General features: G+C 37.2%; 5 protein-coding genes across 10 annotated transcripts; 3 read left to right on the top strand and 2 right to left on the bottom strand.

Annotated features, from left to right (window-relative positions):
- The first annotated feature begins 331 nt into the window (after window positions 1-331).
- LOC120016667 lies at window positions 332-2,324 on the top strand. 2 transcript variants are annotated; one of them, XM_038869549.1, is made up of 6 exons: window positions 332-632; window positions 748-806; window positions 994-1,225; window positions 1,455-1,749; window positions 1,889-1,966; window positions 2,069-2,324. In XM_038869549.1, exons 3-6 carry the CDS (start codon window positions 996-998, stop codon window positions 2,120-2,122), a joined length of 657 nt encoding a protein of 218 aa, XP_038725477.1. In that variant the 5' UTR covers window positions 332-632; window positions 748-806; window positions 994-995; the 3' UTR covers window positions 2,123-2,324. The 2 variants fall into 2 exon arrangements, with proteins under 2 accessions (XP_038725477.1, XP_038725476.1); XM_038869548.1 differs by having other exon boundaries at window positions 336-632; window positions 743-806.
- A 91-nt stretch (window positions 2,325-2,415) lies between these two features.
- Window positions 2,416-8,913, bottom strand: LOC120016666. Of its 2 annotated transcripts, XM_038869547.1 has the most exons (14): window positions 8,620-8,908; window positions 7,237-8,508; window positions 7,061-7,123; window positions 6,889-6,975; window positions 5,978-6,076; window positions 5,396-5,491; window positions 4,933-4,998; window positions 4,749-4,839; window positions 4,478-4,545; window positions 4,308-4,373; window positions 3,992-4,042; window positions 3,687-3,751; window positions 3,096-3,195; window positions 2,416-2,683 (listed from the first exon to the last, which is right to left on the bottom strand). In XM_038869547.1, the coding sequence occupies exons 2-13, from the start codon at window positions 7,405-7,407 to the stop codon at window positions 3,138-3,140; spliced, it is 981 nt and encodes a 326-aa protein (XP_038725475.1). In that variant the 5' UTR covers window positions 7,408-8,508; window positions 8,620-8,908; the 3' UTR covers window positions 2,416-2,683; window positions 3,096-3,137. The 2 variants fall into 2 exon arrangements, 1 of the variants encoding a protein (XP_038725475.1); XR_005472018.1 differs by lacking the exon at window positions 2,416-2,683 and having other exon boundaries at window positions 3,119-3,195; window positions 3,887-4,042; window positions 8,620-8,913.
- A 1,530-nt stretch (window positions 8,914-10,443) lies between these two features.
- On the bottom strand, window positions 10,444-18,420 carry LOC120016946 (casein kinase 1-like protein HD16). Its single transcript, XM_038869957.1, has 17 exons — window positions 18,109-18,420; window positions 16,928-17,403; window positions 16,424-16,549; window positions 16,264-16,337; window positions 16,070-16,139; window positions 15,931-15,986; window positions 15,731-15,802; window positions 15,558-15,652; window positions 15,302-15,368; window positions 15,085-15,214; window positions 14,782-15,000; window positions 14,570-14,700; window positions 12,346-12,520; window positions 12,157-12,247; window positions 11,596-11,753; window positions 11,279-11,467; window positions 10,444-10,908 (listed from the first exon to the last, which is right to left on the bottom strand). The coding sequence occupies exons 2-17, from the start codon at window positions 17,342-17,344 to the stop codon at window positions 10,849-10,851; spliced, it is 2,130 nt and encodes a 709-aa protein (XP_038725885.1). The 5' UTR covers window positions 17,345-17,403; window positions 18,109-18,420; the 3' UTR covers window positions 10,444-10,848.
- A 2,175-nt stretch (window positions 18,421-20,595) lies between these two features.
- On the top strand, window positions 20,596-22,203 carry LOC120016834 (KIN17-like protein). Its single transcript, XM_038869765.1, has one exon. It carries the CDS (start codon window positions 20,725-20,727, stop codon window positions 21,904-21,906), a length of 1,182 nt encoding a protein of 393 aa, XP_038725693.1. The 5' UTR covers window positions 20,596-20,724; the 3' UTR covers window positions 21,907-22,203.
- A 1,571-nt stretch (window positions 22,204-23,774) lies between these two features.
- LOC120016835 lies at window positions 23,775-26,401 on the top strand. Of its 4 annotated transcripts, none has more exons than XM_038869767.1 (5): window positions 23,775-24,238; window positions 24,360-24,429; window positions 24,790-24,899; window positions 25,674-25,782; window positions 25,908-26,401. In XM_038869767.1, the coding sequence occupies exons 1-5, from the start codon at window positions 24,175-24,177 to the stop codon at window positions 25,975-25,977; spliced, it is 423 nt and encodes a 140-aa protein (XP_038725695.1). In that variant the 5' UTR covers window positions 23,775-24,174; the 3' UTR covers window positions 25,978-26,401. The 4 variants fall into 4 exon arrangements, with proteins under 4 accessions (XP_038725695.1, XP_038725694.1, XP_038725697.1 ...); XM_038869766.1 differs by having other exon boundaries at window positions 25,905-26,401; XM_038869769.1 differs by having other exon boundaries at window positions 25,667-25,782.
- The last annotated feature ends 36 nt before the right edge of the window (window positions 26,402-26,437 follow it).

Below are 26,437 nucleotides of genomic sequence, written 5' to 3'. Positions count from 1 at the left end.
ATGTGATTTTTATATAATTTCATTTCTAATTGTTAAATATGATAACATAAAAAATAAAAATAAATTTAATTTCAAATTTCAAATTTTAAAGTGTTATTTTTTTTTATTTAAATCTATCATACCATATATAAAATAATTATTATTTTTTACTATAACCAAACATCAATAAAATATTATAATAATGTGATTCAAACATTGACAATTTATGAAAATATCATGAAAATAACTCTTTCCATTTCCATCACCAAATTCACGAACTTGCCATAAGTATCCCATATGGGACCCAATATAGTTGATAATCGCATCAGAGCGTCGAGTTTCAATCGGACGGTTAATTTTATGTTCAGTTATTTCCAATATTGTTCAAGGAAAGATAAATAAGGAGACACAGAGGAAGAGGTGAGAGGAGAAGAATCTGCAGAGAGGTTGAGAGGAAACAAACAGCGGAGGCACAGACTGAGAGAAGAAAACACAGAGAAACGGGGAAAAGGGAGACAAACTTCCTGAATTACATCAAATTTCTTTTCCCCATTTGAGAGATTGAACAGAGATTCAATTTGTGTTGAGAAGATCGGTGTTCTACAAAATATGTATTTGATTATCTTCTCCAATCTCAGTGAGAGTTTCTGACGGTAAGATATCTTCTTATTCATCTTAAACTTCTCCTTCTCCATCTCCGTCTTCTTCTCCTCATTGTCTCCTTGTTATACTCTGTTTAAAACTCAATCGTGTTGAATTGCAGAGTAGGTTGAGATTTAGAAGGGATTCCTGTTAAGAAATCATTAACAGTAGCAGATCTTTGAGAGGTGACTTGAAATCTTTTATCTTTTTCGGTTTTCCTCTTCTGGGTCTCTCTCAGTCTGTTCCAGCTTTAGCCAAATCCTTCGTCTACAAAAGGAGGAAAAAAAATCTAATTTTTTGTTTCTCTAATTCATTTCTGGGTTCGACTCAAAACTCAACTGATTTTCTTTTTGGTGAGTTTGTGTTTTGCAGAGATGGATGCAGAAGAGAAGAACCAGAGAGCATGTAGAGCGATAGAGGCGGATTTTTTGTTGCAGTGGGGGAACAAGAAAAGGCTTAGAGGGATGAGAGTCAAAGACCCTGCAATCTCACGGCGATCTACCGGTCTAATCCGTCGGAAAATCACGGCTCGTAGTGTTGACCGATTCGCAGTCACTAACACAGAGAAGGGATCCTCCCTTCTTCATTCCAATCGGCACACCAGGTTGAGTAATTGTCACGTCTCCTTCTGTATCTCTGTCCTCTGTTTGGTCCAAGTGTGCCAATTTTGGTCATTTGAGGCCTTTCCGAGTAATTCTGATGGTGTTTGGTTTAACCCATCTGAGAATTCCCAGGAAATCTGAGAAAGAGAGATCTGGAGTCGTAAATCTCATAAAAAATTTCTGTAGTGACTGGAGATGTTGATTCCTTGTTGGATGTTTGTTTGGTTACAGGAAATCGGAGGCGGCAACACTGATTCGGTCAGGATCGAAAGAGGACCACCGGAAATCAACTTCGCTGGACGAGGAGGACCGGTACTACACCACAAGAGGATCAGTGATGGGGATTGATGAGAACGGCAAGGTTTCATTGGATGGAAACAATGGAGAGGAGAAAGGATTTGTGTGGCCAAAGCTTTATATCAGTTTATCAAGCAAAGAGAAAGAGGAGGATTTCATGGCAATGAAAGGTTGTAAACCTCCTCAAAGACCCAAAAAGAGGGCCAAAATCATCCAAAGAAGTTTGCTTGTAAGTCTCCCTCTACTTTATTTGTGTCTTTTCTTTGGGGTTTTTGCTGTGAAGATTTTGGTGGAGAGAGAGGGTTAAATATTATGATCTGTGTGTTTGATTTTTTAATTGTTTTTTTGATGTTTTTGGTGGGTGGCAGTTGGTGAGTCCTGGGGCTTGGTTGACTGATATGTGCCAAGAAAGATATGAAATTAGGGAGAAGAAGATTACGAAGAAGGTAACTTGATTTTGTTTCTCCTTTTGTGTATTTTCTACAGAGTCCTATGATTTGTATTTTAACTGATATTTTTGGGTGATTTTTATTGGTTATGTGATACAGAGACCAAGAGGAGGACTGAAGGCCATGGGGAGCATGGAAAGTGACTCTGAATGAGGGAAGGCTCCCCCTCTCACATCAGGGCATCTCTTTTTCTTTTTTTTTGGACATCATGTTAGAGAATGATGGAAGAATAGTTTCTCTCTAGAGCTTCTTGTATAGAAGAGCAAACCTTTATCTTTGCAAATGAGGGGGAAAAAAGTCCTCTTTCTTCCCCTCTTTCAAGTTTCAATTCATAATTTTACTAAATTTCCTTCAAGAGTTATGAATTTGTTACCTGCAATGTCGACATTATGTGATACTTACCACTTTACCAGTAACAACAATTGCCTATAAAAAGATGTCAAATATAGACGCATTAGATTTTTATCATGAATTTTGTCAAATATGATATCTGCAAGTACAAGATCTACAGTATATCTTCAGTGGTTGGCGATTGATCTCTGAGGATAACAAGCAACCCCATTTTAACCTAAAAATGTTTACTTTAAAAAACCCCCACATCCATCGCATATATCAAAGTAAGTTTACTATAGATTGCAAAGTCAATTTGCATATAGTAGTGTATGTCTTCATTGCAAGTCTTCCAGTCCAGACCGCATATTTGTATTGCAGCTTCTACACACAGAATGTTGAAAGATTACACCTCATAAAAAATCCCCAACAAAAGGAAGGCAACTCTACACTTGCAAAACAATGGACTTCTATTGCAAGATGTAATTTAAAGTGCAATGCATGCCCTGAGTGTGTACATTGTATGAGATGACATGGTACGAGATTTCGAATTGGGAGTGCCAATTGTAACTTGGATTGGGGAATCAATCAGGGAAAGACAAAGTGCCTACTCTAGATTGACCTACCAACAAAAGTAGAGGATATACTAGCACTGAGTTTTAGAAAACAGCAGAAAAAAGTTAAAAGCTGTGCGCTAAAATATATTGACTGGGAAACTGTCCGATGTTTCCTTTTTTGAATAATAATGGGTGGCAAATAAATGTCAAACTGAAACTGGTAAAAGCTTAGTAAAAACCTGGACGTTTTCACCCTTTTTGTTTTCTCCCATAGAGGCCAGTTAACTGGATTGAGTCTTAGCAGCTTCAAGCATTTCTACCACAAATGTTTTTAAATCCCTACGAAATAGGGGAATAAAATCTTGATCAGAACAATACAATCCAGCTGAAAAAATGTTAACAAACATCAAGGAGCAATTAAATCTTCACAAGGCAAATGTTGTAGGAATTGATGGATTAAACGATATGAAAAGTTGACAAAGCTAAAGTTCACTCATCATCAACAATTTCCGGAGGTCTTCCTTTCCCTTGTATTTACCCAGTAGACGAACTAAAACCAATAATTTGTAAGATAAAGGACAAGTTGACATACTCATGTGGATCTATATTTAAAAAGAAAAATGATCATATAGTGACAATGGTGATACCAAACTTGCTATAAGATGTATATCCTAATTTTACCAGCATATAAGAGCAACCAGACTTGTTCAACTTAGAGCAATGCTCTCTGGGGGTTTAGCAGACTTGGGTTATTTAATTTCTAAGATTGATACTCTACGTAATTCTTAAACATCATATGAGATGGAAATCCTACAAGATGGGGTGCTTACTTTCTTTGCTCTGCACGTCTAGGGAAAGGAATCCGAAGCTTGAAAGTGTTCCCCTGATAGCAAGCCTGAACAAGGAAATAGAAATGGTCAAGCTCAGAGAGAAAAAATTGTTGTTAAAAGACACAAAAAATAAGCTTCGAGCAATATGCTCTCAAGAATGGGTGGCTTCATGGTAATATACCAGTCACTCTACAACTAACCATAAATAAAAACGAAAACCAGATGATATCTAATACTTCAGCAGTAACTCAAAGCACTTTTGGGAAAGCCTCAGAGGTGGGCATCACAGTAATGTGGGGTGATACCTTAGCATTGAATCCAAGACTGTCCACATCCAGCATATAAGCCGAGTCCACCTGAGGACAAAATACCAAATCAGCTTTTACTTGGACCATCAAACACACACATGAAGTCTCCCATTTACTTGGAAGCCATTGAAAGTGTACATCATTTAACTTTATTGCTTAAGTTTGGGCTGATCTGTTGGTAGAAACAAAAAAAGAATGGTTCATATAATTATGTTATTTCTATCGAGTTTGGAAACCAGATATTTAATGAAAAAGATAAAACCACTCATTCCTAATGAATGTTATATGAAGCAGCTAAAAATATTCAGATTACCGGAATTGATGTTGAATGTTGCACAATTAGCCTCGTATCTTCAGCATGATCCTTGTTCATGTGAGACTGACAACGATAGGGAGTTGATTAGAGAAGACAAGCAGACAAAGTCGAGAAAAAACAACAAACAAACAAAAGTAACATGCAAATGACAGATAAAGAAGCAATACTGCAACAGGCTTAGAAAACTGCGCTATTGGATCAACTTTTGCAGCTTGATACTCTTCTTTGGAGAACTCTGTAAGTATTTTCAAGATACAAGTAAGGCTAGACAAGAAACATAAATAGAAGATAAAAAACTATGTAGCAGCATAAGCATCAATGATTATCCACAGTTGTGTACCCTTGAGATGCAAGGACAAAAACTTAACACTTTGAGTAGCCCTTTTGGAACAAAAGCAAAATCAAAATCAAAATTTCATTGTGATACGATACACTAACCTCCTGACCCTAGTAAAGCTGTTGCAACCCCTGATATATATCGCACAACTTTTGGTTCTATGCGCAGAAATTGGAAGTCCCCAAAGTCAACCTTCAGATTGGAAGCATTAATCAAGTCATGCACTTCTGTATCGCAGTGATAATGAATTATTGAAAATAGAACATCACAAATGGGAAGAGTTACCCAAAATGCATTGGGATGCCTTGTGAGATATGTGGTGCGAACAGCTGCTTTCTCTTCTTCAGAAACCTATAAATAATCAAAGCAAATTTCAGATTTCTATGCTAGAAATAATTGTGGTTGGTGGAGGGTGATTGGTGAAACATATACCAAATAATAGATGCATTCCATGGTAAGTTAAAAAAAAGACTGAGCTTTGATCATTTACAAATATCCATGGGAAACAAATATCTGCTGATGGGAAAAATACATTAAAAGATTGGGAAAGTAAAACATTATTTTTTAGGAACAAGATTTTTTTTATGCTATGCTCATGTAGAGTTTATGACATCTTTTGTCATAATTTAGACAAATTTTGAGGCTCTAGGTTTTTCCTCAGGATGAGAAATGAACTCCTCCAGGCCCATCTCCACCTGTCCAGGCTTCAAACACATGCAAAATTAGAAGAGTAAGACAAATAACTTACAGAGATAGCATCACCATGCACGACGATTACTAAGTCAGTTCTGTCCTCAGGATCTTTAGAAACAATAAGTGAGCATTTGGGATTAGCTAACAGGTCCTGCATAAAGCAATGAGCTCTCAAATTGTTAGAGGAATTCAACACTAATATCTTTTTCTTGGGTAGAAAATCATATGTCCAGAAAGATCAGTGAAAATACGTGGCTTGTTAAGAACCCATGTGGCTTAGCAACTAAAACCTATTCTGTTCACGTAGTTTAAATGATTAATCGTAGTTAGCCTAATATTAGCATTAATTTTTATGTTGGAGAGTGCTTAGAAGTTATAACTAATATTATTTTTTTTGCAGCTAACTTTGGAAATTATTGGTCCTGCTAATCACAAGAGAAAGCAATTATGTATTAAACTCATTACAGCTTCCTCGAGGCGTAAACAATTGAGAACTCAATGACTTGAAACCCTACAAGTGATATGACCAAAAATAATGAGACTTCCATTTGTTCTGCTTTTATTTACAATGAGGTTCTGGTCGGGCAATGGATAAATACTTTCCAAGTTGAAAAATTTGTCATTTTTTCGCTCAAACCTTGGTATGAACTGCCAGGCTGCTCACTGCTAATATTGGAGATCCATCTAAATCACATGCAAAGTCAACCATTGCCCCTGATGGGTAACCTTCATACTTCTGCACATGAAAAACATTTTTTATAAGTGAAACCACAAATGATACAGCAGTCCACTCAATAAAGACATGATGAAATGTCAGCCAGCTTGCAAGAGGCAAAGCAAAATAATGAAATATAATAGATAGATCAACATCATAGAAATAAATGTACCAAATTAGTTGCGAACGGTCAAATCACTGTTACTCGTGTATATTAGATCAGGAGGATTCTAAATTCTACCACAAAATAACTGTCTTCTTCTAATTTGTACAGGAGCATCACAGAGTTCATAAGACAAAAAAATTTCAATATTATTGTATACAAGCTGAAATTTGGGACCTACAACCATGAGATGGCATAAATAGATACCAATTAAGGACTGTAAAGTCTTAGTTAATTTTGATTATGCACAATTCTTGACAAATCTGATAGTTCCCACTCCCAGCTGATTTGCATAATTGACATCTTCGTTAGCAGAAATCTGAACATCAATAAAACAGAATCCTCATATCTGAGTTAAGGGAGCTTGCAACTAGTTGCTTGAACGTTGTTTCATTACTAAGAGGAAAACAATCAATAGAACAAGACTTTGTCCAAGAATCCTTTTAGCATTCTCATCCAATAAAAAAAGATCATCAAAGAAAAACTCTTTTAATTCAAATTAACACACTCCCAGAACCATCTCAAGTTAAGCAGATAAAAGCAACTTTGCGTCAGACTCTAAGCAAGAACAAAAGAGTAGCAGAACCAATTACGAAAATTTCCTTGATCACTTCTCTACATATCAAGTCAGCTTGAAAACTGTAAATAATGTGAAGCTTTTCAAAATCACCTGAGAGAAAGTCGAAATCATGCCGCGCACGCTACGATCAAGTACCGTTCTGATTTCCTCCACAGGTGGAAGCCGAGCAGCCGATTTCTGCACTCACATGTAGGCATCAATTCAAGATTACATAAACATAACAAACACACAGAGAGAGAATTGCCAGGATGCAGCAAAAGACCTGATGGTTTTGAATCATCTGTAATACATTGACATCGCTGTCAACTTCCCCAGACGACACAGCCTGATCGAAAAAAAAAAACCGCGCCATCAAAAACACAATTGAAGCTCAGCAATCACAACCACCATATTACCGATTGTGTAATTTGAGATGTAGATTGAGAATCGGTGCTTTACCTGAGTAGTCGACGTTGAAGAGGCCATTACAGAGAGGGATCGACGAGAAGAGGAGGTCGATAGAGAGAAGTGGCAAAACCGAGATATGAGAGGAGTGTGTATTGACTCTAATTTATAGACATTGAAGCGAGAAATCAGAGAGGTCGCCCAGGGCGCCACAATAGTCTTCATTCCTCCTAATTTTGCTATCGATTTTGTGTTTATTTTTTGATATTATTAAAATATATCAGAGCGAACAGAACAGAAGAGCGGTTGAGAAAAAATGGAGGGTGTGAGGAAGATCAGATATTAAATCCAACGGTTGGTACTGGTAGCAAAATCCAAAGCGTGGGACCCAGTGAAAATTGAAATTTTTCAACAATTATCGCAGAAAAAGAACGGATTTCAATCAAATCGAAACAAGGCAATTGCGTATACGGAATTCCATAGATCTTCGATCAAAATTTTAGCAGAAAAAGACGAACAGATCCATCATGGATGATCTATTACACAACAATTACAGAAAGAGCTCAATCAGCGTGCGAACCATCGACGTCGTCGTCTTCGGATGGTGAATTGGTGGTGTTGTAATGAGAGCTAATTAGGCTCCAGAGATGGATTGCGAGGCGATGAAATTGCTGGAAAGGGAAGCAGAAGAGAAGGTTCAAGACTCGTTCGCTGCTAATACGCTCCGGATTGCAGGCTATGTATTGGCATAGATTTGCTGATACATTCGCCACCGTCAACACCATTCTCCGTCTCTCTCTCGATCTCTGTCTCTTCCTGATTGTCCCCTCTCTCTCGGGTTTTTTTTTGTTAGTTTGTTTATAACGACGTCGTTCGACACCGAGTAAAAATACGGAGACGAAGTCATACAAGAAAACGACGCCGGTTATGTATTCAACTAAAGAACACGACACCGTATTACGTATTTGTTTCAGCTAAAACAATCCTTCCCGGGGGGCTTAAGGTATTGTTAGAGAATGATATGATCCATTGATTGTTCTTGGAAGAAGGCTTTGGCATGGTTAAAGAATAGAAAAGATTTTCATTATTTCCATTGAAAGACTCATCATAGATTGTGAATTAACAAATTTGCTTCTGGTATTTCAATTGTCCCCTTGAAAAAAAAATCTTTACAGGTATCTGTGGCACAATTGATTTAGTACAAGAACCCAAATCATCTAACAGAGATGACCTGACCTGCTAATCTTTCTTCATCTCCCTCATATTCTTCCACAAGTATCTCCCACTGGCCATGTCGACGAATACCCAGAATCCATTCTGAATTCCCTGCATATACAAGTTCATTCAAGATTTCAAGTCAGAAAAACCTGAATAAAAAAAACCAAGTCTACAAACTTTACAACCCAAGAAGAGAAGGAAAAATAATTAAGAACATACCTTGAAAACCTTGTTTGTGTTGAGTTGCTGATCTTGATTATCTTTCTTTTCATCATCTCCAGGACCCGCCAAGTTGAAACTGGATTCCGGCGGAGAACTCACCGTCCTCCATGCAAAATACCCGGCCAACAAAGCTGAGAAAAACACCAAGATGAACCTTAATGGACACATTAATTAATCCCTTTGTTGAAACCTTACAAGAACAGGAGGAAGAACAGGGGAGAGAGACTTTTTTTTTTTCTTTTTTTGTGGTGTTGAGAGAGATTGGATTACTTGTAAAAGATTTGTTTGGGTTGGGTTGGGTTGCCCTTTTTAAGTGGGTTTGATGTAATTGGTTGAAGAAGCCGCTGACAAGAAGAAGAAACGCGTTTTGGGTTGAATTTTGCGGACTTGGTATAAAGGTGTGGCTTTACTTTTACGAAGTCAAAAGGCCGGTTCACCTACTACACGTGTAAGCACGTCCATTTTTATATATATATGATTCAACCAATTATTCCTAATAATTAATTATATCATGATATTTTAGTAGTAACCACTATAGATATAGGTAGAGTTGAAATTATAATTACTATCTTAAACCACCCCATGAACACTTTTTTTAATAATCGACACCATAAAAGCTTGTCCTTTGAACATATGATATGAGTCTAAAAAGTACACTTGACCGTAAGGTAAATTGGGCAAAAAAACTCGAGTATATGGTCACAAGAGTATATTATTCCCAATGAAATGGAATTAAAGACCTTCCAAGTCTATATTATATGACCCTAAAAATATTTATTACTAGGCTATCACTCAAATGGTTTAGTAGCGATTATTATCACTATAACTATAGGTAGAGTTGAAATTAGAATTATTATCTTCATGAACAGAACTAATTTGAATCGTGAAGCCCACTATGCTAAGCTGAAGCTTGAATGATCAATTTGGACTAACTAGATTTAAAAAAATAAATATATAATTTCCTTCTAGATATATATGCATTCATAACATAATATAGAAATGACAGGGATTCCATCAAGTGATGCATCCTCCACTACATCCATTAAAAAAAAAAAAAAGTGGATTTGACAATATCAAGTGGAATTTTGAATAATTAGTTCTCGAAGAATTTGTCAACGCTTGTCATTTAGAATGAATCATTTCCCTAAACCTAATATTTGGAAAGAGAATATCCAAACCCGCCTATGACACCTATTTTTTTGGTGGGTAAGAGTGAGGGGTTTCGAACTTGGGTACCACCCAATTTAAGTTATGGAAATTGTTAGCGGATGCCTATGATACCATTACAACAACGAAATGATCTTTAGGTGGACTAATATTAAAATAATATCACTTTGATATGTTTGAAATTTTTTTGAGAAGTGTTCGGATGTAACACTTCCGAGATTTTTTTTAATAACTACTTCTAAAAATACACATCTTTGAAGTGATATCATCGATAAACATTCATATTGATATGTGACAGTAACTGTAATCTTGTGAGACTTACAAGTCAAAACCCCAAATAATTGTGTCCTGTTCATTTTCTTCAAACAGATTTTGGAAAGAAATGAAAAAAGAAAAAAAAAAGAGATTAAAAAAATTGTTGTGTTGTGAATCCCTTTCAAAGGATGGTTTAGTCATATAAAGTTCATAAAATTTCTTCTAAGTGTAGTAAATATAACATGATATTAATGCTAGTAAGCCTCTTCTCTCAGTACTTGGGGAAGTTTTTCAAGAACATAAGGCCACAGAAAGAGAGCATTGTGTTTCTACTTGCAAAACCTCCCAAATGCTTACTGTGAATGCAATTTGTATAAGAAACTACCTGGGAGAGGCAAATGTAACAACTTATTGAGGTAATGAAGCACAACTTGGCTGCAAGTGCCAAGATTACTATCCCCAATACGTATATTGAAATTTGAAACAAACGGATGCAGGATGCCCCGCTTAGCTCAAATTCACAGAATGTATTGCTCTCTTCTTCCTCTGCCAGTGTTTTCTTTTTTTTTGGTTTACATATTCATATTCATATATGAAAACTGTATATATGAAAAGCCTGCGTTTCTGTAGATTGCAGGAGAAAAGGCAATCTTCCATTCCAACAGTGAAGAAAAATTCCTTCTTGGGTTTCAAAATTTGAACCATCAATTCTTTACTCACTTTCTTTCCAATTTCTTTGCTTTGGCTTTTTTTTTTACCTTCTTTTTTCGTTTATGGAAGACGGCGCACGTTGTAGCTGACAATTTAACACACAGTCCGCCCATGACAGATCGACGCGATGTAGAGATTTTTGGACCATTTCTCCTGCATGTACACAGCAAAACAAATGATCATCTTGGTAAGAAAAGATGTGCTGTATAGTAAAGTCGAGGAAGGAGATGTGCTTCATAATCACAGCACAAAAATCAATTTTAGATGTTTGAGCAGAACCCTAGAGAAGACCATGAAAGCCCTGAAGAAGGAACACGCTTGCAAAACTGGAAGAAAAATCAAGAAAAGGTAGAGAGGAAGAAGGATGCACGTTTAAAGAAGAACAGTGAAGCATCATGCTTACATGCTTACAAGATATCCAGTTAGATCATGGTATTTTGTGAATCTTAAGAACATCAAAAACTTTTGAAATGTAGTTATTGAGCAATAGGAAATGGAGAAAGTGAACAGGCTGAGCTCCTACCTTTACATGGGTGCTTGGAAATGCAGTTGTACGCAGTGTTTCTTGAGTTTCATCAACCATTTTCCGTTTTGGAATACTCAGTATGAAGGCTGCTTGGTCAGAAGTGGCAGCCATAGCTGTTATCCTGTAACCACTCTCCCATCGTCGATGAATTCCTTCACTTGGGTATAGAAAATCAAGTTCCACAACCTTGTATCAGGACATCAAATCAAACAGAAGAGAAGCAAGAATTAGGAACTCTAAAATCAAAAAGGAAAAATGCAACTACAAATCTTTGAGCGGCAGAAAATTAGGTATTAGTTGATATGAAGTCATACCTGATCAGAAAATCCAGCATTCCTGGACATTACTACACCCCAGCGACTGCCAGCAGTTGTCATTGATGTGACATGAAAACCCTCTTTCCATTTCTTATTTATCCACTTGAAAGGAAAAGATTCACTCACTTTGTATGATTGCTGGGTGTAAGGAGTCCCTGTAAAAAAACAAGGAAATTTTAATATCGATTTGGGTTTCAAATTAGACCATTGACTTCAACTCGATGGGGCTTAATCCTGCATGAATAATTTTCCTCCATTGAATTACTTCTGGACTATATTTTCTGTGAGACCCTTTTTCTATCAATCCTTCGTATGTTGTCAATCCATGCCATACTTAATTTACCGGTTTTGGCACATAAAAGTGAAGTATGCCAAAGAATGGGGAGGTGTCACAAAAAGCTCAACATGACGCTGCATGGATCCAGTGATTGGTGCCATATAAGGTGTTCGCTATTGTAGCTATGTTTGCTGATATTGTTTACGCTCTAGTTTCTTATGACAAGTAGAAGAACACATGAAGAAAACATACGTTCTTTATGGGTTAAGGTCGTTACGAACCTTTGGACATGACAACCAAAGAACTCCCATTTGTTGCTCCAGCTATTGAACTGATATAGAAATTTTTTTCCCACTGTTCCATAATCCAATCCTGGTAAGAACAAAACAATGACAAAAATAGTCAAGGGAACAAGTTATGCATGAAAAACTTGCATGATTTGAAAGCAAAGAATGATCTGAAATGATAACCTTGTGCAGAAACAATGCGGACAATTCATAGACCTGGGAAGAAAAACCAGTCCCTGCATCCATAATTAGAGCCCAAAGATTCCCCGCAGAGGCCACACAACTGATGTATAAATCATCTTCATTACCCTTGTCAACATGCTGACGCAGCCTTGTGTCTGCTACATTGTAGTGATACCTACACATCCAGTAGAAAGTTCACTTGATGCGAAACAGAAAAATGTATTGTGGTGTATCAGGCACTAAGGGTCCAAATGAACAAACTCGGAGAACTTTCCAACCAAATGGGATAAATAGCTCATATGAAAGCAAAATTTTCCCCCATCTAGGAAGTCCATTATTTAACTTCAATTGCCAACTGCATTCAAACTTTTTTTTCTTCATAATACTAAAAATGCAGTCAAGAGTAATTATAGTACATTACTGCTTTAGTAATCTTCCTTCCAATGTCAATATGCAAAAAGTTGGTAAGAACAGTAACTCCATACAATTCATCAGAAATTTAATTCACTAAGTATTCAATATCTATAGAAAATAAGATATAAAAATGATTTTGTGCTATTCCCATAATCTCTCACTGTTAAATAGGAAACTCACACCATCTTCGAACTCCAACATAGCATTCTCAGGATCCCTAAGTAAAGAAGCCTATAAAGTTCCCACATACACAGACACAAATACATTAGACTTATGTTATAGTCACATATTGCTAATAGCATTGATAGTTAAGTCAATATATCTTTTTGCAGGATCAATGCTCAATGTCGTCCATTTCATTTATCTATCCATCTCTTTCCTGATAAAAGTGAACATAAATCACCATTTCTTCTAGAAATATGTACCATTTCTTCTAGAAATAGTTATCAATAAAAAAAATCACCAAACATTGTTTTATTCTATTACAGGTACAGAAATTTGCAGTATGATAATAATATTTGTTAAGATTTAATTACTTTGCCATTGAACCCAATATGTTAACTTCTTGAGTTGGGGCATTTCGTATCATTTACATATATATATATATATATATATATATATATATATATATATATATATATATATATATTATAACATTCACCCTCACGTGGACAATCTGACTCCAACACGTGCACAACAAACGAGGCCAGACACCAGGGCGGCTTTCACACAAGGTGCTTCCTTGGGGCAACAACAAGCACACACAAGGCCAACACTTGGGGCAAAGACAAATGAGGGTTTAAATTGAGGAAGCTAAGGTTTGAATCCAAGAGCTCATGCTCTGATACCATGTTAAGATTTAGTTACCTTGTCATTCAAACCAATACATTAACTTGTTGGGTTGGGCCATTTCACTTAATTTATATATCTTCTAAACATATTAGTTGCAGCTAATTAATGAAAAGTAAATTTTCAATCCTACCGTTCTTCTTGCAGGTAGACTCTTTTTTTACTTTCTTTGATTGTTCAGCGGGTAGGGGCTTAGGCTGAGTTGTGAGGAGCTTGGCCATGCTAACTAGTGGTGCTCCTCAACAAGTGGACTAATTTATAAAACCTTCAATGGCTATTATGCGCCATCTTAGGAAGAGATAGTAAACTTTATAATAAACTCTCACCAAAGAATACAGCTTTTAGTTCTTGTAACAAATCATGTCACAGAAATAACAACTTCCTTCCACAGAATATAATCCATCACCGATATGACCACCACCTCTCCGCTGGTCATCATAACACAAATAAATGCTTTCAAATTCATTGATAAACTGAATTATTAGTACATTGATAAACAATGTAAATTCATTATCATCATTATCTAAGCCTCGACACCGATTATTTAGGACTGAAATTAAAGTTGAGAACAAAAAATGGTAAGGATGTGGAATAGGAATTGCAACCAAAATACCCAAAAAATTCAATTTTAAATGAGGATCAGAACCTGTACAACACCTCAAATGACAAATCATTCACAGACTACCTAATACTCCATTTAGTATTACAAAAGATAAAATTAAAAAAAAAAATCATCAAAGAGCAACCTTTTGCACAGGATCTTGTGCACTTAAACATAGTAATGCCCCAATAACTTACTATTAAATCCATTTCACTAGTTATCGAAGTGAATGAGGGGAATCTCAAACATTAATGTTTATAATGCTTCGTTAGCTGAGACGGAAATGATATTCCTTTAGATAAATACAAGCACAAGCACAGAGGAATCAAAAGATCATATATATTTAGAAAGTAGATCTACCTCTGCTTCATGGGGCATCGAGCGTTGTAAACTGAAATCCACTGAGTCGCAGGACTACCCAATCGTACTTTCTTCTTCGGCTGTTCATCCTCTTCCAAATTTATAAGCAATCTTCCCCGCTTCTGCCCAACCTATTTACAAGAAGAAAAATAGCAATACGTTAGCAACTCATAGCATACCTTCTAACCATGGAATACTAAACCTATAACCACCTTAAGAGCTCCATCAATTCTAATTGACCGTAGCGGTGCACAAGGTTCAATCAGGCTTTCAAAAAAGGATATAAGCTTGGGATAATTAGGCTCCTCATCAAACTTCATATTTGTAACGGCCTCAAGGAACTGTTTAAAAGGGGCAGGGCAGAAGCAACACATCAACTCTGCAGAAGTGGCCATCTTTTTCTTACAAACAAGAAAACTCTTGTTATCTCCCTGTCAATTGGAAATAACAACATTAAAAGGATCCAACAAATGAGTTATAAATATGAGCACAACAAACTAACAACAATTGGTCACCTGATACCCCTGCCATGGCAGCCTTCCTTTAATGAGAAATATTAATGTGTATGCCAATGACTCAAGATCATCCCTTCGACTTCCTGTACGGCCTAAATGTGCATGCACACTTGCATACCTTATCGTTCCCCTGTAAATAAAAGCATTAAAAAAAAATAAGAAATAAGCAAAAAGAGGTTAATCCGTGAATGCGCAAGAAGAGAAGGAATCTCCATACCTAAATATATCAGGCCTCTGATCGTAATCAACATGTTGACCAGATGATGTATCTTTCCATCTAGATGCTGAAACCAAGAATGTATAGATTGCACAAGCCAAAAAATCATATAAATGCATTACTTCAACTAGTTTAAACTGAAAGGAAGAAGAGCAAACTATCATAACAAGCTGAGAAAAGAGAAAACTGTTAAAATATGTATTATCATCTTTGATACTTCAGAGTGAGTAAATAGCAACAGGGAAACAAATATTACCCAAACCGAGATCAATGAGAAATAGCTTTTTCTCATCAGCTGATCCTGGTTGGCCAAGTAAAAAGTTTTCTGGCTTCACGTCTCCATGCACAAACCTTGTTAGAGTAAAGGGCAATATCATCAATAGTGGGAATTTGTAAATTTTCCATAACTGTATTCAGTTGAGAGGTTACCCCTTCAGGTGAAGCTTTTCCAGAATCGAAATCGCCTCCACTGCAATACAGGCCGCCATATTTGGAGACATCCTAAAGTCAGGGACTGCCATATTAGGAAGAAAACAAGGAAGAAAGGGAAAAATAAAAGAGAATCTTCATTCATGAGTGTAGGCAAAGCAGGTATTAGGGAAAAAAGCAATATATATATTATTACTTACGATTGGCCAAGAGAATTCCATACATCCCAAAGACTTGGCCCCAGCACGTCCATTACCTGCAAGAGTTACTTCATTTCATATATAGGCAACAGTCTCCGGAATTTTAAAGGTAAAGAGGGTGTCCAAAATAAAAGCTCACCAGAATGTAGAAATCTCCTTGGCGACCCTTGTAATGTACCCACGGAAGTCCATAGGTTCCATTCAAAGTACTTGCCAATTGAAGCGAAAATGGATTAGAGAAGGACAGAGAGGGAAAAAAATCAGAAATAAGAAATAAATACTGATGATGTAGCCTGAACTATGGTCTTTCTGACACTGGTAGACTATACGTACTTGTAAACTTGCCACTCGTAAGGAGGTCCATAATTGCAACCTTTACTATTTCGGTGCTCAAACTTTAAAGCCACCTGTTAGAAGAGGAAGTTAAACCATCCAAACGCAGAGGTTAAATAAATAGCATTCTATACAGAAAGCATAAAGTCTTCGTTCATACCTCAATTGCGTCAGCGCCACTTTTGTCGCTGCCACCACTTACCCTTCTGCCAACATAAACTTGGCCAAATCCACCCTTGCCCAACTTCCGTTCGACCTTATATACAGGAGAGTTGCCAACTTGTACCTGCGGCCATAAAAAATAATATATATGTTGAGAGAGACCATGGGATTAACAACAAAATATCATAAGGAACAATTCCATATAATGATCTACGTATCTTGATGACTCGTACACTAACTAGCTCGGGCAATGACAGGCTGAGCACAGAAGTTTTTATTCTACAACTGATATAAAATAAGCATCATCATATTTATAATATATCCGAATTCGGAAAGGCAATAATAGGTCGAGTGATGAGTAGCAGTACAATTGTCAGCTGCAGACAATGTTACCCAAGAGTGACTGTTTTTCCTACTAGTAATGGTTTGTTCCACATAATGCAACTCAAGGTTCAGCATTAAATAGAGAAGACATCAAATTTGATAAGGAAATGGAAGGTACCCTCTCCGGAACTGGAGTTGTGCTTGCTTCTTCCTCGACTCCTACTACCTTATCTGCACTCCTGCCCTCCATTGCAATATCTTTATCTGCCACGACCTCTACACGATTAAATGCCGGCTCAGCAGCTCCTAAAGCAGCAGCTTCAGGAAGAACCCTGCGAGGTTCCGGATCCAAATCTATTAACCTAATGCCCCGACCCCTACCGGCAGCAGCTGGCCTTGTAGGTACTGCTGGTGAAACCCCTTCCGCTACACCTGGGGCATTGGCACCCCTTCCTCTTCCCCCACCCACTCTTCTCCTAGTACGATTTTGGGCGGGCTGAAGAAAATTCTCTGCTTGATCAGCTGGTTGTTGGGCAGGATGGAGATCACCAACACGCTTTGATCTCCGTACTCCACTTCGCAACTCTGGCATCATCACCCATGCAAATCACATCCAAGTGGATTCTCCGATAAGGCGATAACCCTTTGAATCTTCTGTAAAAACGAACAAAAACTTTTAACAACATAGTGAAAGAAAAAACAAAAACTTTCCATGTTTGGATCATAAAACCAAGACAAGACCATTCATGGAAAAACCTTTAATCAACACAATAAGACACACTCCCCAAGACCATAAATACGTACGATATCGATGTTCAAACCTGAGAATCTATAACTTAGCAATGCAAGAACCAGTATGTTGAGTGCATACAGAGGACAGAACATCTGAGAAAATAACAGAAACAAAAAAGCTGCGTACTTTGGGAAATATAACTCAAAGAAAAAGCAAAATGTAGCTATAAACAGACACTGCAAATCTATTAATCTGTGTGCATTCCATTTTTTACATCAAAATTCATGAGCAGATACTTTCAACCAAATTTAATACTTTTAACAACATACAAAATCTTTGATCAGAACCGCATAACTGCATATATACATTAACCAAATCTATCCAGCTCAAAAAAGAAAGTAAAATCAGCCCAGACCAATTCCCACACAATCAAAAACTTTCGGTGATAAAATAACACCAATCACATTGAATCCAAACTGTCTACGACCCGATCATCATAAAAATTCAACATTTTTCATCCAAACAGACAAACCGCACCGATCATCAAACAAACTCCACTACTCATATAATCATTCACGCATTAAAACAAAAGGAAAATCAAAACAAAATGGAAACACAGTACTCACAGATCGATCCTCGATAGCTACAAAACAAGGACGATCGCAGCCCAAAAAACACGATGAATCACGCTCAGATCGTCGACCCTCGTACAGTGAAACACACAAAAGCCTCCTCACTTTCTTGGGTGGCTTATAATAAAGTCACAGAAAGAAACAGATGAGATGAGATAAACTTAGAGGAGGTGTGGGAGGAGAAGATAAAAAGGAAGAGAAGCAAACATTTTGATTGATTGCTTGTTTTTATTAGGTGGAGAAACTTGGGTAAGCCATTTTTTTCTTCATTTTTTTGTGGGTATTTTGTCCCTTTCTTTTTTGGGTTTTCGAAATGCTGTGTATGTAAGGTGATGTTAAGGGTGATGGTAATGGTGATGATGATGCTGATGCTGCTTTTGTTGATGTTTTTCTCTCTGTAAAAATCAAACAATTTTTTGAAAAATTAAAAAATTGATAATTTTGAAGTCTCTTTTTTTTGTCCATCTTGCTTGTAGTAAATGTTGTGTTAGAGCCATAAAAGGAAAGGCATGCAATGTGGCCTTGTCATAACCAAGATATTATATATACCATGTAAATCTATATACATGTATTGTGTGGGCCATATGGTTGTGGATTTGTGGTAGGTTTAGCTACCCTCTCATTTAACACTGCTTTTGGTTTGCCCTAAATTTTTTTACAATTTTTACAATAACAAAGATTTTCACTTCTTCCTATATTTTTAGGATCGACCCTTAGTTAATCCTTCACTTAACCATTTGGGTGATAACCTAGTTGGTGAATCTTTCAAGAGCAAACCGTATGGACCTTGCGAGGTCATGAGTTCGATTCTAATTAAGAGCAATACTCCTGTGACTACACGTTAGAGTTTGACTCGACGTACCATGTAGTCAGGTAGGAACCTTATGTACACGCGGTCTGACAACCACAGTCTAGACTCATATAGGGTGTCTAGAGGGTAAATTTATACGTTGTTCTCGAGTACCAAAAAAAATCTCTCACTTGTTATTTTAGTAATGAATTCAAATTTTGTGTCCATACCATTTATTTATTAAAAATAAAAAATAAAAATGAGAATAAACATATTTATTTTTTAACATGTCACTCTATCTAGAGACAACTCTTAGACTCTGCTTGAATCGAAATTGAAGAGTTAAGTAGAATTAGGGGAGGGAGAGTTGAGTGAAAGGGAGTTGTGAGAGGGGGACTACTTGAATTAATGAGAGTTAAGAGATATGATTTACAAAAAATACCCTTATTAAAGTTGAAATGAGTGAAAAACTTATAGGATGATGTAGAAAATAATAAAAAAAAATTTATCTCATCTCACAAACCAAAATTAAGGGTTACAAAATATTGATTTGGAGAGTTAAGTGAGGGGAACTCCCGTTTCACCCCACTTGACACTTCCTTCTACAATTTAAGGTGAAATTACTCCTTCCCCCTTAATCGTCCTCATTAAATATCTAAAACATCAATCCAAACATGCCCTTCAAAGTTTTTTTTTTCTCTCCATCTTAATTATTGACTTTTAATTTTTATCTTAATCAATTTGAAATACATTTCTGTCAAGGTGGTTTGAATATTTTCATACGCCGACCTCCCTTTTTATTGTAGAATAATACTTGAGATTCTCAATATGACTCCCAATTTTTACCCGTAGTAAATAGGAAGTGTTAGATATTAAGTGGGTCTATGCCTGTGTCTATAATCAATGATCATGTTGTACAAATTTGAATGTAAAATAAAGGTAATATTTTAGGAGTGTATCGTGGTACAACATTATTGGTATACAAATCAATTAACTTTTGTTTTATAGTCAGCATGTCATAATAGGATGCTCAAAGCTTACAAAGTGGACATAAATACATCAATTGTCAGGGAGACTTTGACTGGGAGACTTTTTTTCCCCCAATATAGACTTTTTTTTATTCCATTGACTTCCCAGCCATAACATAGTTTTTATGACGATTAATTCAATTCGTCGACTCTCCCTAATCTAAATCCAAACTCAAGCCTAACAACAAAGAGGTCTTAACTACCCATTAGAAAATCTGTTAATTAATGATAGGATTGACCCACTTATATATTATAATTTGGAACCTGAATTCACCTATATGAGATTCACGAACGATGTTTACATCACTCCTTATTATAAATAGTTACCCTATTATAAAAAAAAAAGATCGATAATCAAAATAACCAACCGATCAATCAATTAAATTCATATAAAAAATTTATGGTAACCGACCGTTTTCACTCATAACCATATTGAGCCACTCACATGCCAAATTCTGGCTTTCCCTACTGCCGCTGCATTTCCTGTTGTGGGCTGACCCATGAATATAATGGGCCTTGGCTTGTATTTTGACCTTTGCTTGAGGCCTTGAATCCTAGACAAGCCCATGTGTCTTTATAGAAGAACTTTTCCGGCAGACTCATGTGAAGCCCTTTACAAATCTCCAAGCCCACCAGTGAAATATAATTTCTTGGGGTTTGATGATAAAGAAGGCAGGCCACAATAGCCGCAATATTCACCTCCACCGCCCTTCATCGAGAGCCGATACGGTGATTCTATCGCCTTACATCTCTTCTCCGATCGCTGCTGAGATTCCTCTCCCGGTCAATTGAATGGGGAAAAACGAATTTTTGACCCCGAAAGCGATTGCGAACCGGATCAAGGCGAAAGGCCTCCAAAAGCTTCGATGGTACTGCCAGATGTGCCAGAAGCAATGCCGAGACGAGAACGGGTTCAAGTGCCACTGCATGAGCGAGAGTCACCAGCGCCAGATGCAGATATTCGGTCAGAATCCGAACCGGATCGTGGATGGATACTCCGAGGAGTTCGAGCAATCCTTTCTTGACCTAATGCGTTGCTCCCATCGTTTCAGCCGTGTGGCTGCAACCGTCGTCTACAACGAGTACATCCATGATCGCAACCATGTCCACATGAACTCCACCCAGTGGGCCACCCTAACCGAGTTCGTCAAGTACCTCGGCCGCACCGGCAAGTGCAAGGTCGATGAGACCCCCAAAGGTTGGTTCATCTCCTACATTGATTGCGATTCGGAGACAATTTTCAAGGAGAAGATGAAGAACAAGAGGGCTAGAGCGGATATTGTGGAGGAGGAAAAGCACGAGAGGGAGATAAAGAAGCAGATTGAGAAAGTAGAGCAGATGATGCCCATGAACAATAGCAACCAAGAGGATGAGCCTAGAATACAAGTTAAGTTAGAAAGTGGAGCCAAGATTGGATTTTCGCTTGGGGCATCAGCAAAGAATGGTAAAGAGGGCGGTAAAGGAAAAGGAGAGAACTTTGGTAAATTGGGTTTTGAAGAAATTGAGGATAATGAGAAGGAAAAGAAAAGGAGGAAGGAGGAGAAATCTGGAGGGATGTCTGCATTGGAGGAGTTGATGAAAGAGGAAGAGAAGGCGAAGGAGAGGAGCAATAGGAAGGATTATTGGTTGTGTGAAGGAATTGTTGTGAAGGTGATGAGCAAAGCATTGGCAGAGAAGGGTTACTATAAACAGAAGGGAGTTGTGCGGAAAGTGATTGATAAATATGTTGGGGAGATTGAGATGTTGGAAAGCAAGCATATCTTGAGGGTTGATCAGCTGGAACTGGAGACTGTGATTCCACAGATTGGAGGGCTTGTGAGGATGGTGAATGGGGCATACCGTGGGTCAATTGCAAAGTTGCTTGGAGTAGATACAGAGAATTTCTGTGCTAAGCTGCAGATTGAGAAGGGTATCTATGATGGGAGAGTGCTTAAGGCAGTCGAGTACGAGGATATTTGCAAAATTGCCCAGTGAGAAGGTTGATGTTGGTAACACATATGTACTTATAATTGCGCAATATGGTTTTTTGTTTTCAATAATTTGATCTTTAAAACGTAATTGCTATCTGGGATGCTTGATACTTATATCATTCCGCATTCTTCCATGTTGATGGCTGATTTACAAATTGTTTACTTTAGCTCTAGAGTATTAGAAGTTTGCCTTGTGAATCTGAGCTTTTTGTCAATGTCTTCAACTTCAAGAAATGCAATGTTAATCAAGGATTTTGCATATGAAATCAAATGTGGTAATTGAATCAAGTTTTTGTGTGTATCTGCCCCAAGAGTTTGTCTCTGTGTATATATAGACTAACATCATTTTTATGGAAGATTAATTGCTGTATTTTGAGGTAAAAATCTGCTATCGTGAATGAGGTTCCCAGAGATTGGATATTGATCTGTTTGAGTTTGCTTGTGATGATGCTCCTTATGGTCATTTGTGGGTGCTCATGCTTCTCTCGACTGAAAAAATCATTTATGTTCTCTTTGATAGCCTTGCTGAAGATCCCAGTGGCAGCAGGTTGAATTTTTGTAGAGTTGTTCAATTTAGAGCAGACATCTGCAGAAGTTTGATGAAATCATAATGTGACAAATTGATGAAATAAAGGAGGTGATTTTACCCAAATATGTTTTGGTGCATTGGATTGGACCTTATACCATCATTGAGATCTGTCTACTCTTGGAAAAGAAAACAAGTCCTTGATATTTGATTTTAAGTTGTAATCTTTCATATCAAATGAAGAAGTTTTTGGAATGAAGTATGGAAATGCAGAGTTTGATGACATATGATATCTGTATTTTTAGACTTTTGACTGAACCTATGAAGCACAGACTTTATTTATTTCCTTCAGAATCAAAAAGTAGCTGCAGTACAAATTTTTAATTAAAACTGCCTCTTGATAAGGAATATCTTCACAGTAGAAGGAAAATTGATCTAAAACAAAATTTAAAAGGGCCATTTGCTTAGGAAGATTTATGTTTTAAGGGACAACTTCCATTGCCAAAGGAAAAACACAAAAAAATTAACACGTGCAACTCTTATCATGTAGGCAACGGAAGAAGCCTATTCACATGCCGTTGCAAGCCTAACTTGTTACTATTCTTGTAGATGATGACTATTTACACCCCCAACTTAACTAACTACACCCCGTTCTAAATAAACCACAACCTAAAACATAACATTTATAAGTATACCCCACTTTTGATTTTTTTAAAATTTAACAATCTGCACTCCATAATTTCAGCCGTTAGATCTCACCAACGACTGAGATTAGAAAGAAAGAAAAAAAAAAAAAAAGAACTTTGTTTCGTCAAACCCTAACCTTACAACCATCCTCTGCCGACTAATTCCTCTTCACCTTCACCTTCCAAAGGCAGCCCCATCCCCCAACTTCTGAGCCGACAAATTCACCTCCACCTTCATCATGTCATCATTGCTTGCTCCATCATGTCATCATTGCTTGCTCTAGGTAATGGAGCATTACTTGGTGCAGCACCCATTTGAGCAGCTTTTTGTAGAAGTGCAATGGCAGACATGGCTGGCTATGGTGGTGTTGCATGTTGCCTTTGTTCCCAATAAAGGCAGGAACTTGAGGAGGTAAACAAGCTAACAAATCGGTACTGCACTATTGCTGGTGCTCCCATTGTTTCTTGAGCTGTTGTTGCAGCTTCCATTCAAGCTTGGAAGTGACTCTCTCTCCTCTGGTAAGTGAAGAAGGAGGAGTGAAGGGAAGAAGAAAGAGTGAAGGGAAGTGGTAGGGTCAATTGGGGTGATATTAGATAGAGATTTTTTTTTGTGATTTTGGGGTGTCCTTAACTAACTCTTGAGTGCAAATAGTCCTCATCATTCTTGTATCTTTGCTTGGTGGGCAAGGTCCGAACTATGTGAGTAGCATTTGAGTGGTATATGTCTTTATTTGGTGGGCACGGTTCAAACTCTTTGGGTAGCATTTGAGTGGTATATGTGTGAGTGTGTGTTTGATGTGTTAGGAAAAAAAAAAAAACCACCAACTGAAGAAGCCTATTCCATCCAAAAAATACTGAAGAATTTTTGATAAATGCTTAAAAATATAACGTTCTTGAAAAAAAAGATCAGTCTTTTGGGGGCGGAAACGCAGAAGCACTCAAGCAAGTAGAGCCTACCCCTGCTTCGCAAGAGTAGCAAAAAAGGACGAAAAGCAACGATCTTTATCCTCGGATAATTTAAAGCACATACCTCCTAATCAGTAGATCGGCTGTGGAAGTAATGGATTCGGGTTTTGTTCACAGAGCCTGGGAGAAATGGGCTTCGAAAGATGTTGGCTCTTCTGGTGAGCTCCAACTCTTAACACTTTTTTTTTAACTTCCATCTATATTTCTATGAACATATAGAGAACAATTTTCTCACTTTATGCTTGAACGAATTTGATGTTCTGTGAAATTTCTGTTTAGGTGAGCCATCTAAGGCGGCTTTACTCATAAATTATGACCCCAGTGGCCCTTCTCGTTTGTTGGCTACCATGTAAGATGTATTCTTTTGTAGTTACTTCTTTATCGTGTTTCATCGATTTGGTGACTGCATTCAACATCCCAGAGTATTTTCTGGACGTTTCTTCTGGATTTCAATTCGAACCTATGAAATTTATGAAGCATTTAGATTCCTTTGCTGCTTCAGCCATCCAAAATGATGATCTTTTGTGTTCTTTTCTTTGTAATGGTTCTCTTAGTGAATTTGGTTAAAATCCCAAATATATTTTGTTACCTGTGGTGGTATTCCTATTACTATTACAATACTTGCAAACTAAATGTGGCTTAAGGTCCTCAGTTATTTTACATTCCATTGAGTAGCACCTAATTTAAACATTTTTCTGGATGCTTGTAGTGCAGAACAAGAAGGGATAAAAGCTGATCCTGTTGAACTGAGAGAGTTTGTTAATTTTGTCAATAGAAACAAGTTCCAAATGGAGAGCTTCATAATAGGACTTCATCAATGTAAGTTTTGCTCAATCTTTGTAAGCTAAATAAGTAGAAAATAGGTACGCTGTACTATATTAAGTTTGTTTCACTTAGAATCCCATCAGTTTGGTGCTTTGGTTCTTACCCTCTTGTCTCAAATTCCCCTGAGGTAGTGATGCTAGTAGAGGGATGAATGCTGTTGGTTCAATGCATGTCCACGGATTTTCAAATATTTTTAATTTTTTTTCTTGCTTTCCTATTCCAAATATATTCAGAGTTACTTTTTGCCATCTTTTTTCTTACTTCCTCGAAATATCATTTCTTGTGTCGAGGAAGGAAATGGATCTGTTCACTTCTCCTCCCAGCTTGCATATTTGCACATCAGTTTTGACATCACCTGCCTCCTGTATATGCTACTCTTGCACTTTCGTTGGATCAACAATCAAGGTGATCAAAAACCCATCGTTTAGTTTAGCCTGTTGTACCAAGTGCTTATGATGTTATATTCATGAAGGTTTTCTTATCAAGCATACTATGCTGAAATAACAAAGGGATCTCTCTCTCTCTCTCTCTCTCTCTCTCTCTCTTCCCTTTACATATGTATGTGTATGTATCTCTTGGTTGCATTGTAAGAAGCACATACCTATCTAGTTTGTCATTTTTGTCTTGATTAACCTTTCTGTCTATTCATCATCAATCAAGGCTTATAATGTCTTTAGATTGCAATTTCAAGAAATCATATATAGGCCTAACATTTTGCCTTTTTTCCGCTTGTTTTGCTTGGGTTATGTTTAACTTTCAAGGCACCAGGTATGATGGCTCAATTGGTGCAGCATCTCGCGCTATGGCTGCTGTTGATCAGTTTGCATGGCAGTTGGATCGAAGAAATCTTTAACGTCATTTCCCCTATGACGCCACAGTCAGTCTATTTATATACTAGATAAATTCTCGTGTTCCGAATCTCATCTTTGTTATGATAATAACATGATATTTGGTAGCCGCAAAACCAAAGCATAACTTTGTCTTACTGAATTATTCAAGCAGGCAAATATGGCAGAAATCCACCGCGTCAAAAGCTCATATGCCACTGTGGAACCTGGATACGCTGTTCTAAAGATCCTTCATAAAGGTTCCCTTGAAAACAGACCTCCACTGCTCCAGTAGGTGCAGCACTCAATCATATCTTGAAAGTGCCATTTCTTCCTCCTGTTGGAATTTTTGCTTTCAAATGATAATTGCATTCCTCAGAAAGTTGCCACTCACATGGTCCATTGGTCTGGGGTCAGTGAGTAAGCAAACCAGATTGATGTTCTGAACATTGCTGTAAAGCTTTTTTAAGGCATTGATATGGCCTTGTCTACATGCTTTGCCGGCAGATCTAACACAGCACAGCACCAGAGAGTGTGTGAGCCACTGAAGCAGATTGAGGAATTTTTATTTTTATTTTTTAATGTAATATTTTTAACCTGATTCTTTTGTTTCGTTTGACAAGCTATGTAATCAAATATATTTTATATTTATGAATTTATTTTTGAAAATTTGATGTATAAATCAGTAATAGAACTTCAATGAAA

The sequence above is a fragment of the Tripterygium wilfordii genome, chromosome 15 (assembly GCF_013401445.1).
Source record: "Tripterygium wilfordii isolate XIE 37 chromosome 15, ASM1340144v1, whole genome shotgun sequence".
Classification (NCBI taxonomy): domain Eukaryota; kingdom Viridiplantae; phylum Streptophyta; class Magnoliopsida; order Celastrales; family Celastraceae; genus Tripterygium; species Tripterygium wilfordii.
Note: the sequence above shows the minus strand (reverse complement) of the source record. Positions and strands in the feature narration are given on the sequence as shown.